Consider the following 14026-nt stretch of genomic DNA (forward strand, 5'->3'; position numbering starts at 1 on the left):
TCCTGTCTGCAGTCACCACTAGGGAGAGCTCCCTGTATACAGAGATATATGATAAGATCCTGTCTGCAGTCACCACTAGGGGGAGCTCCCTGTATACAGAGATACATGATAAGATCCTGTCTGCAGTCACCACTAGGGGGAGCTCCCTGTATACAGAGATACATGATAAGATCCTGTCTGCAGCCACCACTAGGAGGACCTTCCTGTATACAGAGATACATGATAAGATCCTGTCTGCAGTCACCACTAGGGGGAGCTCCCTGTTTCCAGGATACATGATAACATTGTGTCTGCAGCCACCACTAGGGGGAGCTCCCTGTATACAGAGATACATGATAACATTGTGTCTGCAGCCACCACTAGGGGGAGCACACTCTCAGTAGAAGCACAGTAGGAATTGAGCTCCCTTTAGAGGTGGTTCCATGTACTGTAGTTACATTTTACCCACGAGGGGAATTTAGAGCTATGTATCAATAAAATTGAGGTCAGACGTCTTATCTAGTTTAACATCAGCATAGAATTATTCAACACACACTAAATTAGGTGAGGAAACTTAAAATTATAGCTCTTTTTCATTAGGAAATATTTTGCGCACTAATATTGCAGCTTCAGCAGCAGAGCTCCCCCTCTATAGAGACTTGTAGAGGTCAGCTGTCAGCGACTAGGCGGTGGTGTGCATGTAATTCTTTTCAGGTAAGTAGCCGTAGATGTCAATAGTAATATTACTCTTTACAGATTGCCCTCTAGTGGCAGAAATATGTTATTGCAATCTTTACAACTACAAATTTTTAATACCGATTTTTTAAAATTTATTTTACTTGCTATAGCGGATCATCTTCCACAGCGCTTTACACACATCATCATCACTGTCCCTTTTGTTGGCATCATACTATGTGTGGGGGTTGTGGTAGCATCATTCTTCATGTATGTAGAGGGGCTGTAGAAGCAATCATGTAGTGGGCAGAACTGAAGGGGATCCTCAGGCTTCAGTTTTTAACAGACAGTTCAATATTTCACACTAAGGGCTCATACTCATTTGTGCGAGAAACGGACGAGTGCAATCCGATAAAAAAAAAAAAATTGGATTGCTCTCGGACCAATGTTATTCAATAGGTGACATCTCATACAGAGCAATACAGAGCTAGATAGCAGAAAAGCCGGTAATTCAATTGCACCTATTCTGGCACTTGGCCTCTCTCTTCCCATTCCCGTGTAGAGGTGGAATATGGGGCAATAAGGGGTTAATGTCACCTTGCTATTGTAAGGCGACATTAAGCCTGGTTAGTAATGCAGAGGCGTCAATGAGACACCTATCCATTATTAAGCCACTAGTCTGAAAGGGTTAAAAGAAAACACACATTGATTTCATTAAAATAGTTAATTTTTAACCACATAGGGTTTTATTATCTTTATTGTATGCTCAATCCACCTGAAGACCCTCGTTCTGAAAAAAAAAAATCCAAAATAAAAAAACAACAATATCCCATACCTGTCCGCCGTACAGTCATGTTCTATGCTGTAAATCCATCTGAAGGGGTTAAATACAGTTACAACCAGGAGCGCTGCTAATGCGACTGCTCCCGGCTGTAAAAGACTGGCGATTGAATGATATGTAAGGGGCGGAGCTTCAGAGACTAGCGGTGCCGTCATCGAAGCCCCGCCCCTTGGCAGCATTAACTCAGATGAACTGTAGCATGTGAAAGTTTTGGAATATTTTCCCACACTAAAGTTCATATGAGTTTATGAGACTTTCCCTGAGATAAAGCTAATGCGAAACGCGCGTCGGGGTCCAACTGTGCCGCCTACAGACTGTTCATAAGGTTTGTTCCACCATCCCAGCACTTGCTATTCTTCGCACATTTAGATATTTATCTTGGCCGCTGCATTTGTTAGCAATTACCAGCACTCTGCTATAAATATAATCTCTATATGGTAAGGCAGTTTGCCTACCACAATTTGTATGACACTTTTTTGCTCATTTTTTCATTGTATACACTTTAAAAAAAAAATAATAATTTTCGCTGCTACCTTGTTTGTACAACATATTTGTAATTGTCTTACACTTGATACTGGTGAGTAAGGCTTACCCATATTTATGCAAACATTTGTTAGTGGTACTCTTCGTAAATGATTTATTTGGTCAGACACTGTTAGTTTTCTTGAAGTGTGGTGGACTATTTAGCACTAGCCAATATTTTCTTATTTTCTGGGCATTCATGTGTAGGTGGTTAGTTTTGCAACTATGTCCCTGTCTATTTTTATGTATTTTATTTATGTACTTTAAATAAAAATTATTTTAATTTTGGTATATGCTTTCCATTTTTTTTTTTTTTAGGTTATATTTTGGTTGGAAGTGCCAACACACCTAGGCCATTTTCTTTTAGGTTTATTCTGGTCGATACACAGCCGATAGTCCTTCTGAATAGACTGTTACAATTTGAATTATGGCAAGAATAAAGCAGCCAAGTAAAGAAAAACGAGTGGCCATCATTACTTTAAAAAATGAAGGTCAGTCAGTCCGAAAAATTGGGCAAACTTTGAATATGTCCCCAAGTGCAGTTGCAGAAACCATCAAGCGCTACAAAGAAACTGGCTCACATGAGGACAGCCCCAGGAAAGGAAGACCAAGAGTCACCTCTGCTTCTGAGGATAAGTTTATCCGAGTCACCAGCCTCAGAAATCGCAGGTTAACAGCAGCTCAGATTAGAGCCCAGGTCAATGCCACACAGAGTTCTAGCAGCAGACACATCTCTACAACAACTGTTAAGAGGAGACTTTGTGCAGCAGGCCTTCATGGTAAAATAGCTGCCAGGAAACCACTGCTGAAGACAGGCAACAAGCAGAAGAGACTCGTTTGGGCTAAAGAACACAAGGAATGGACATTAGACCAGTGGAAATCTGTGCTTTGGTCTGATGAGTCCAAATTTGAGATCTTTGGTTCCAACCACCGTGTCTTTGTGCGACGCAGAAAAGGTGAACGGATGGACTCTACATGCCTGGTTCCCACCGTGAAGCACGGAGGAGGAGGTGTGATGGTGTGGGGGGGGGCTTTGCTGGTGACACTGTTGGGGATTTATTCAAAATTGAAGGCATACTGAACCAGCATGACTACCACAGCATCTTGCAGCAGCATGCTATTCCATCCGGTTTGCATTTAGTTGGACCATCATTTATTTTTCAACAGGACAATGACCCCAAACACACCTGCAGGCTGTGTAAGGGCTATTTGACCAAGAAGGAGAGTGATGGGGGCTACGCCAGATGACCTGGCCTCCACAGTCACCAGACCTGAACCCAATCGAGATGGTTTGGGGTGAGCTGGACCGCAGAGTGAAGGCAAAAGGGCCAACAAGTGCTAAGCATCTCTGGGAACTCCTTCAAGATTGTTGGAAGACCATTCCCGGTAACTACCTCTTGAAGCTCATCAAGAGAATGCCAAGAGTGTGCAAAGCAGTCATCAAAGCAAAAGGTGGCTACTTTGAAGAACCTAGAATATAAGACATAATTTCAGTTGTTTGACACTTTTTTGTTAAGTATATAATTCCACATGTGTTAATTCATAGTTTTGATGCCTTCAGTGTGAAGGTACAATTTTCATAGTCATCAAAATACAGAAAAATCTTTAAATGAGAAGGTGTGTCCAAACTTTTGGTCTGTACTAGTATATATATATATATTTTTTTTTTGAAGAATATTTTGTTGTTAAACGATGTGTAAATGTCAGAGAACTGCTGTATGTAAAAGCTCATGGTAAAAATCGCACTGCACACAGATGTCACGATAAAAAAAAAAATATATAAGCATTGACATCACATGACAATCGCATGTTTTACCTCTGTTTTTTCAGTCCGGACATCAGACTCCCCCCCCCCCCCCCTCACAAATGGGAATGAGCCCTAATAGTCCAGAAAACAAGCAGATTTTATTTTCAAAAGGGCATATCAGAATTGAGAGCAGGATTCTGATTGGTCAAAAAATTCCCCCCCCCATGCACTAGTTTTTCTAAAGCAGCCCCGAAATTTCAGTATTCCTCAGTCTTTTCTTCCCCACATCTCATAAATAACTTCACAAGTCCTTAAACGCCTCCTTGTTCTCCTCCATCCATGACTCAAAGGACTTGGCTTTGGGGTTGAGCTTTAAGGTGATGTCCACGTCCCGGTCGGGCTTCGTGATGTAGAAACGGAACATGTTGACCAGCTCCGCCGCTCCGGGGAAACCGAGATTCCCAAAGGCTTCAAGGGTGATCTGTGGGGGTAAAACGTACATATCAGTGACATTGCAGCACAGGCTTCAATACAATCTATTGTTCTCTGGTATCAGCCATTTTATGCAGAGATTGTCCTGCAGCCCGAGAGCCAATTAAGTCAGCAGAATTGTAAATGCAGCTCTGGTTGTGACTGTATGTGTATGTTACCTCATGTCTACCAAGGATTGAGATAGTTGCCTTGGTAACTGGTGCCCAGTCTGCTCGGTGGCAGCCATTTTGGAGGTGTCATTTGAGGGCAGAGCTTAAACATTTTTTCATGACGAGATAAGCGTGATCGCTCACCAGAGAAGCCGCTGATCTCACCTTGGCGTCTTTGATGTCCTTGCCGGTGACTCTGGACATTATGGCCGCATATTGCGCCACCGTCAGCTTCTCCCTGCTGAGTCCGATGTTCTTGCCTATGTATTCTGATGGCGACTTCAGGATGCTGACCACCACGCCGCCCAGATCCTTGACAGACATCTTATCCAGGGGCACATCACCCATCGGGAGGGCTGGAAAGATAATGAGAGTTGTTAAACTGGAGCCGACTGATCATCGGGAGTCTAGGATGTGAGACTGGATGCAACTGTAACAAAGCCTCAGCTGTGGGACGTTACAGCCATACAGAGATTTCAACTGAAGACGTAGATAAGCATATGACCAGTCACTGACAGCTAGCAGAGAGACTGAAAAATAATTTCATTATACTCCAATCACATCCAGAGCTGCTGGAAAGTAGGCTGCACAATATCACCCTGCTGGCGCAAAGCTATTTACTGGCCAGGTGGGATTGGATGAGGACCACCTTTTGAGCAGCCATTACAGATTTACAAGGCTGTGTACCCTGTTTTTCTAGGCTCTAAACAGCAGTAGTCCTAGGGTTGGAGGGGGCTTTCCTATAAAATATCACTTAAGATATGCACATGTCAGATTGGAGGGGTCTGTGTCGAGACCCCCCCCCAAATTCTGGAGACTCATATAGCCCCCTTACTAGAGCAGTAGTCGAATATTACTTCATTTACCGAGGAAACAGTCTTCGTTCTCCAGAACACTAGTGAGGGCCTCGTCAATCAGGAAGAGGTTGTCCCCTATTAGCCATTGAATCCAGTGCTGACTGGATCTGTTTGGCTGCAGCGGTGACATGTTGACAGCACTGCAGGCAATTACTGAGCTCAACGGTTCATACTGTCTACATTGGCTAAGCTCAGGGATTGGCTGCAGCGCTGAGGATGTGACACTGGACCCAGGGAGGGAGAGGACGACTCCGATTGAGATTTTTACATTTCACAGAGTCTGTGGGTAAAAGAGGGGATGACCCCTCCATGACAGCGGCCATTTTGGGCGTCCCCTCTATAAAGCTTTGAAGACCTGTCCCACATTAATGACGAGTGACGGAACGTTCCTTGTACCTAGCGAGTAGCCATCACCGTCCTTGTTCTTCTGGGGCCTGAAGAAGGTCAGCAGGTTCTCGTAGTAACAGGGAAGCCTCACGCTGGTCATGGGGACCCCGATCTCACGGAAATATTCCTCAATTTCTCCTTTCCCATCAAAATTCGGAACTTCCAGCTTTCCCCCCGTCAGTTTCTTCACATTCTCCAGTCCGCTGTAGACCACAATCTCCAGGGCGAGACTCTTGGACAGATCCGCGATCAGTTTACCCTGAAGAAATTTATTAAAAAGGGTAATCAGGATCTAAAACAGCGCTCCTTACATGAACCAGGAGGTCCAGGATGAATCCCACATCATGCGACAGTCTAGTAATGGTGCCGTTACCTGTGTGATCTCTTTCACCTTGCTGAAATGCTCTAAGAAGTTGGTGACCAGGAACGCCCCATACGCCCCGCTCAGGGCGGCCTCCAGGCTCTTCTCATCGTCCAGATCCGCGGACACGACCTCCGCTCCGGCCTCCTTTAGCTTCACAGCTGCCGGTTTGCTGGTGTCCCGAGTCACCGCCCTGACCTCAAATTTGCCATCATCCAGGAGAGCGGCAGCGACGGATCCGCCCTGAGCTCCTGGGAGAGAAAGCACAAGACATGGCGGACATTAGCACCACGGCCAAACATCACGAAACGTCGCCATCCAGAAGGTTGGGAAAGCAGAGGGACGGCCCTGTAACTATTCACCATCAGTCCGGAGTATACCAGGACCACCCTGTAACTATTCACCATCAGTCCGGATTATACCAGGACCACCCTGTAACTATTCACCATCAGTCCGGAGTATACCGGGAGCACCCTGTAACTATTCACCATCAGTCCGGATTATAGCGGGAGCACCCTGTAACTATTCACCATCAGTCCGGAGTATAGCGGGACCACCCTGTAACTGTTCACCATCAGTCCGGATTATAGCGGGACCACCCTGTAACTATTCACCATCAGTCCGGATTATACCAGGACCACCCTGTAACTATTCACCATCAGTCCTGAGTATACCGGGAGCACCCTGTAACTATTCACCATCAGTCCGGATTATAGCGGGAGCACCCTGTAACTATTCACCATCAGTCCGGAGTATAGCGGGACCACCCTGTAACTATTCACCATCAGTCCGGAGTATACCAGGACCACCCTGTAACTATTCACCATCAGTCCGGAGTATAGCGGGACCACCCTGTAACTGTTCACCATCAGTCCGGAGTATACCAGGACCACCCTGTAACTATTCACCATCAGTCCGGAGTATAGCGGGACCACCCTGTAACTGTTCACCATCAGTCCGGAGTATACCAGGACCACCCTGTAACTATTCACCATCAGTCCGGAGTATACCGGGAGCACCCTGTAACTATTCACCATCAGTCCGGAGTATACCGGGAGCACCCTGTAACTATTCACCATCAGTCCGCATTATAGCGGGAGCACCCTGTAACTATTCACCATCAGTCCGGAGTATACCGGGAGCACCCTGTAACTATTCACCATCAGTCCGGATTATACCAGGACCACCCTGTAACTATTCACCATCAGTCCGGAGTATACCGGGAGCACCCTGTAACTATTCACCATCAGTCCGGATTATAGCGGGAGCACCCTGTAACTATTCACCATCAGTCCGGATTATACCGGGAGCACCCTGTAACTATTCACCATCAGTCCGGATTATACCGGGAGCACCCTGTAACTATTCACCATCAGTCCGGAGTATAGCGGGACCACCCTGTAACTGTTCACCATCAGTCCGGAGTATACCAGGACCACCCTGTAACTATTCACCATCAGTCCGGATTATAGCGGGACCACCCTGTAACTATTCACCATCAGTCCGGAGTATACCAGGACCACCCTGTAACTATTCACCATCAGTCCGGATTATAGCGGGAGCACCCTGTAACTATTCACCATCAGTCCGGAGTATACCAGGACCACCCTGTAACTATTCACCATCAGTCCGGAGTATACCGGGAGCACCCTGTAACTATTCACCATCAGTCCGGATTATACCGGGAGCACCCTGTAACTATTCACCATCAGTCCGGAGTATACCGGGAGCACCCTGTAACTATTCACCATCAGTCCGGAGTATACCAGGAGCACCCTGTAACTATTCACCATCAGTCCGGATTATAGCGGGAGCACCCTGTAACTATTCACCATCAGTCCGGAGTATAGCGGGACCACCCTGTAACTGTTCACCATCAGTCCGGAGTATACCGGGAGCACCCTGTAACTATTCACCATCAGTCCGGATTATAGCGGGAGCACCCTGTAACTATTCACCATCAGTCCGGAGTATAGCGGGACCACCCTGTAACTGTTCACCATCAGTCCGGAGTATACCAGGACCACCCTGTAACTATTCACCATCAGTCCGGATTATAGCGGGACCACCCTGTAACTATTCACCATCAGTCCGGAGTATACCAGGACCACCCTGTAACTATTCACCATCAGTCCGGATTATAGCGGGACCACCCTGTAACTGTTCACCATCAGTCCAGAGTATAGCGGGACCACCCTGTAACTGTTCACCATCAGTCCGGAGTATAGCGGGAGCACCCTGTAACTATTCACCATCAGTCCGGAGTATAGCGGGACCACCCTGTAACTATTCACCATCAGTCCGGAGTATAGCGGGACCACCCTGCGTAACAGAACGGGCACCGAAATGCATTATTTGGTGTTTTAGCGCCATTTTTTATGGAGTAAGAGTGGTGCGAATAGCGACTTTTGTTATTTGCTTCCTCCCACCGCACCATTACGGACGCGAGTCACATTATTCAGATTTTTACAGCCAATTTATCATTTGTGACTTTTTTTGCATTTGTTCTACAGGATCCTAGCGGCGTACCAAAGCCAAGATTTTTTGCGCAGTTCTGAACTAACATGAAACATTTTAATGGATTGTGCAATTTTTATTTTTTTACTGAAAAAGTCACAAGTAAAAATATGATTCGTGAAAATAAAGAAAAAAAACTTTTTTTTTTTTTTTTTTTAATTTAAGGTGAGAGTAAGGGGGAGAAGAGGTTAAAAACAGCCCCCCCTCAAAGTAAGAAAAACTGTTGCCAGGACGTTTGTTAACCCTTGAAGTTCCTCACAGAAATGACAGTGAAAAATTATAATTTTATAAAAGGCCTCCATAATTGGCCGACCTCAATAAGTCTGATAGGATTAAAGAAGGAGCTCCCTTCCTCTGTTAACCATCTAGATGCCGCTGCCATTATTGACTGCAGCATCTAGGGGGTTACACAGCGGACGCTAGGGCTGCTCGTCTCGGTTGCAGCAGGGTGTCAGATGTAGTACACCGGACGCCATTCTCTAGTTCCTCAGCTCAGCATCAGGCATCATAAAGGGGTTGAACGGTGGGATTTCTGTCGCGGACTCCCTGCCCCCACACGGAGAGAGCACAGTGTAAATTTCCGTATCAGATATTTCCCTTATGAAATTGCGCCACGAGGAAAGTCGCCATAATGAGGTGCACACTGCCTCCAGGATTAGAATTGTGGGACGGCTGCCATATTAACGGCGGCGAGGAGCCAGGTGAATCCTGACCTGCGGGCGGTACAGCAAGCAGAAAAGAATCCGAGGGGCACAATTTGGGACTCAATACAATTGCTTGTAAATGTTCCCATCACAGGGCTGGTGATGGATGATGGGGGGTATAGTCCAGCAGGGCCTAAATGTGCACTTGAGACAGGTGAGGGACGTTATAGGTAATCGTTTATATCTTGCTTTCATCATCATTTAATCAAATTTATATCTAGCGTTTATGTTTTATATGTTTAGCGTCTTCTGTTCCTGAAACTATCGGAATATATTGCTTTCCTGACAGCAATATGTGGTTTGAGCCAAGGAAGTCTTCTAGCTCTTCTCATAGTTTACATTTCCTTTTTTGTGATAACATACTGTTACTCCTTTTTTTTCCTTAAAAAGCTCATAGAGGGGTCAGTCAGGCTTTGTACACGGACGCTTGTCTCCTGACAACATGGGAGACCTTTTGCACGGTCCCTAAATAAGGGTTTCCACAACAATCCCTGAAACCTGGGATTGTCGAAAGTGGACCCAGTCGCAGGGACTTCTCTGGGGACCACTGAATAAAACAGCGGCAAGTAACCCATTGTGTTACCAAGAGGAATCCAGGACGGGTAATTGGTGGTCCGTTCAAGATTACCTCAGTTGGACCCCTACAAGTGTTTGCATTGTGTATAAAATGTGGTCTGTTTTACGCTTCAACCTGTCTCTAGATGTATAAGTGACAAGTAATCAACCTCCTTGGCCCGATAAAATCTGATGAGGCACTTTCGCAGTTCTTCCCGTATATTTCGGGAACCGGAGGATTGTTATAGGTGGTCTTCTTTGTTTATATGGTTGTTATGTCTGGAATTATATTGTCGTATACTGTGAGGACCCTAGAATGAGGGACTGAATGATTTTTGAGTGATCAATAAGGGACTACGGTGTGTTCCCTCATATGGGGTGAAGTAAATATTGGTACCGAACAGGATCAGGAAAGTGTGACTGTCTAGAAGAAAAGAGTCCTTCACATAAGGCCAGCCAGTCTCACACGTCCAGATAATTCCGGTACCGGAATTATCCGTGTCCGTGTGCTCCCGTGGTACACGTGTGCCGACTGGGTACCACATGGAGCGTGCAGGAGACAGTGCTAGAGATAAGCAATGTCCCCCCCACGTGGTGCTGAAGCGGCCATTCATATCTGCTCTCCAGCAGCATTCGCTGGAAAGATTATATGAAAAATCCTTTTTTTTTTTGTGTTTAAAATAAAGATCCCTGTCCCCCCCGCTGTTACTAAAATACTCACCCGGATCCCTCGCAGCGTCCTGTCCTCGCTGCACCTTCTCCTGTATGAGCGGTCACGTGGGGCCGCTTATTACAGTAATGAATATGCAGCTCCACCCCTATGGGACTCTGAGTTATAAACTTAGGGCCGTACTACTAGGCCTTCTCTCCTAGGACCCATCTCTGACCGATCACTCCATCCATTCACCTTATCCACCATTTGGTCTCCTCTCACTTCGGGACACCCATGTCATGCGGCACCACTTAATGTCCAGATCTTAGGTCTACTTCTGACATCCTGACAGGAAACTGTCTGTTGCTTCACCTTAGCCCTTCCCACTCTGGGCTACTCCCAATCAATAGCTCTAACTCTGATCAGGCAGAACACAATACCAACACTATTAATGTATATCACAGTTCACATTATACAATACGCGTATTCTTTACAGGGCAACGTGGGCAGTATGTCCGTATCTTTACACAAGCTGCAGTCAGATGATCGGGACAGTTACAGATTAACTCCACATACAATCACCACCACTGTCTGCAGGGAAGCATTTTTTTTTTTTCAAAACTTCAGAGCTTTTCCTCCCTTCCTTGCACTCACCTGTGGCTCCAAAGACTACAAAAACTTTCTTGTCAGCCATGGCTGCTGCGTATACTGGCAGCGCACAGAGTGGATTATATACTGAGGCCCTGGATCCCTCCCCTGGGTGCGACCAAGACTCATTATGACAGAGCTGGGCCTCCTCCAACCAGTGCAGCGCTGACACCATTAACCAGTGTTGTCATGTTGTGCTGCATATTCATAATGGAGCCATGACCTTTTCATACATAGGACTAACGGATTCCGCCAGCGGACCCCCACTAACGCAATGTGAACCCAGCCTAAGTGTCAGGGATCTGGAGTGGTCTTTTGGGGGCACAGAATAAGTGGATGTTCCTACATGGGGCTGCATGTTGAAGGGTTAAACAGGAAAGGGGCTGCTGCTACTTGTATGGGGCTGTATATTGGGGGGATGAGCAGGGAAGGGGGTGATGTTGTTTACTTGGAGATGTAGGGGATATTATGCATATGGGGCTACTTAGGGAGGGGGCTGATGTTACTCGTGAGAGGCTGGGGGCTTTGTGGGGGAGGGGGTGGTGTTACTTGCATGGGGCTGCACAGGAAAGTGTGTGATATCACTTATGTAGGGCCGTATGCGGGTGGGTTTGCAGGGAAGGTAATGGTGTTACTTGCGTGGGGATGAACAGGGAAGGTGGTGATATGCGTGGGGCTGCGAAGAAAAGCGTGTGATATCACTTGTACTGGGCTGTATGTTGGGGGTGCGCAGGGAAAGGGGTGAAGCTACTCGCATGGGGCTGCGTGTGGAGCTGAACAGGGAAAGGGCTGGTGTTGGGGGATCTGAAGGGAGGAATTGATATTTACATGAGACCCTCTGCATGAAGGGGCTGGAAGGTGAGGCCTGAGTCCTGTTTTGCAACTAGTGATGAGCGAGTGTACTCGTTGCTCGGGTTTTCCAGAGGACGCTCGGGTGGTCTCCGAGTATTTATGGCTGCTCGGAGATTACATTTTCATCACCTCAGCAGCATGATTTGCAGCTACTAGACAGCTTGAACACATGTGGGGATTCCCTAGCAACCAAGCAACCCCGACGTGTACTCCGCCTGGGTAGTAGCTGTAAGGCTGGGTTCACACTGCGCTGTGTGAACCCGTTTAATGGGCTACGTTACACCGCGGCATAACGCGGTGTAACGTAGTCCGTTAACGCCGCCATTACAAGCAATGGCAAGCGCATCGCTAGCGCACGCCCACAATGGGCGTGCGCTAGCGATGTGCCGTCATTGAGTGACGGACCCGAGACGCCGCCTGCAGCGTTTTCGGGCCCGTCACTGCTAGCTCGCCGCTAGCGCAGATGGAGCTAGCAGAAGCTCCATCTGCGCTAGCGCTGTGCAAGTGCCGGCACTTGCGTTAGTGCAGTCCGTTTAACGGATATGTTGAACGGACTGCACTAACGTAGTGTGAACCTAGCCTAAATCATTCAGCTGAGGCGATGAAAACAAAATCTCCGAACATTAAGGCTATGTGCACACGTCAGGATTTCAGGCAGAAATTTTCCTGACAAAAACCTGACATTTCTGCCAGAAATCCGCATGCGTTTTTTTGCGCGTTTTTGATGCGTTTTTTCCAAATGCATAGAATAGCGGGAAAGACGCGAAAAAAATGCAAAATTAATGAACATGCTGCTTTTTATACCACGAAAAAAACGCATCATGTGCACAAAAATTTCAGAATGCATTCTAAATGATAGGATGCATAGGTCTGCAGTTTCTAAAGTGGTTTTTATCGTGAAAAAAAACGTGAAAACTGAACGTGTGCACATACCCTTACAAACACTCGGAGACCACCTGAGCGTTCTCTGGAAAACCCGAGCAACGAGTATACTTGCTCATCACTAATTGCAACTAAAACTGTTTTTCTCTGTAAGGCTATGTGCACACGTCAGGATTTCTGGCAGAAATTTTCCTGACAAAAACCTGACATTTCTGCCAGAAATCCGCATGCGTTTTTTGCATGTTTTTGGTGCGTTTTTTGGGGGGGGGTTTCCAAATGCATAGAATAGCGGGAAAAATGCGAAAAAAAACGCAAAATTAATGAACGTGCTGCTTTTTTTACTGCAATGCGTATTTTTCTCGCAGAAAAAAAAAGCATCATGTGCACAAAAATTGCAGAATGCATTCTAAATGATAGGATGCATAGGTCTGCAGTTTCTAATGCAGTTTTATCGCGAAAAAATGCAAAAAAAACGCCAATAAACCTGAACGTGTGCACATACCCTAAGAGTGTTGGGGGACACAGGACCTCGGAGACATGAAACTACATAAACAACCACGTATTGGCTCCACATAGTGGGCTTTATCTTCTCACACTTTATGCAGCTTACTGTTACCCTAGTGTCCATAAGAGTCAGGCACGGCTAGTACCAACTCTTCTGTATGATTTATTTTCTGTTTTATTCTATGTATTGTGGATTTCGCCCACTTTTTTCACCGTCCCGTGCCTCCACAGTAGGAGATGCCTCTTCATCGCTGACCATCACTGGTCGTCTCTCCACCAAGTTGAGTTCTGGTGTCCCCACAATCCACGCGAGGCCACTGAATGGAGACGCTGCGGGCGTCCGATGATGTCCCATAGATGAGTAGAGTCCCTCCAAAACCTCCCTCCCTCGCCCTTAATTTCTATTGGCTTGCTAGGGTCTGACTTCTGGGGGTCTCTCACCCTTTCATTTCCTTTGGGCAAGTCTTTTCCCCCTTCCCTGTCTTCCACTTTACAGACCCTTTCTGTACTTTCTTGACGCTTCTCTATGGTTTTTTTTTTTGGTGATTTTTGCGCCATCTTAGGAGGCGTTATACGTGGTACCGGGGCACACCCAGCTCCTCTTCCCTCTGACCTGTTTTTTTTTTCCAGCCTCTGGTCAACCTCCAATGGCTTCTGCTCCAAAGGTGCCAAGTTGAGGCTTTTCTCGCTACATAGGTGGCA

At 46.4% G+C, this 14026-nt stretch overlaps 1 protein-coding gene across 1 annotated transcript; it reads right to left on the reverse strand.

The window, feature by feature from the left end:
• Positions 1–3902: 3902 nt before the first annotated feature.
• LOC138645468 (nmrA-like family domain-containing protein 1) lies at positions 3903–11217 on the reverse strand. The gene is made up of 5 exons (XM_069734812.1): positions 11093–11217; positions 6023–6261; positions 5659–5908; positions 4571–4761; positions 3903–4245 (listed from the first exon to the last, which is right to left on the reverse strand). Exons 1-5 carry the CDS (start codon positions 11130–11132, stop codon positions 4066–4068), a joined length of 900 nt encoding a protein of 299 aa, XP_069590913.1. The 5' UTR covers positions 11133–11217; the 3' UTR covers positions 3903–4065.
• Between the last annotated feature and the right edge of the window lie 2809 nt (positions 11218–14026).

This window comes from Ranitomeya imitator, chromosome 7 (genome assembly GCF_032444005.1).
Source record: "Ranitomeya imitator isolate aRanImi1 chromosome 7, aRanImi1.pri, whole genome shotgun sequence".
In the NCBI taxonomy this organism is placed as follows: Eukaryota; Metazoa; Chordata; class Amphibia; order Anura; family Dendrobatidae; genus Ranitomeya; species Ranitomeya imitator.

Bases quoted from the DNA above. Each gene is read 5' to 3' on its own strand.
- LOC138645468 (XM_069734812.1), bottom strand. From the start codon at position 11,132: ATGGCTGACAAGAAAGTTTTTGTAGTCTTTGGAGCCACAG. The intron at 5,909-6,022 runs GTAACGGCACCA...AAATTTCTTCAG, and splicing joins AGGTGAAAGAGATCACACAG to GGTAAACTGATCGCGGATCT. The intron at 4,246-4,570 runs GTGAGATCAGCG...TTACCCCCACAG, and splicing joins AGGACATCAAAGACGCCAAG to ATCACCCTTGAAGCCTTTGG.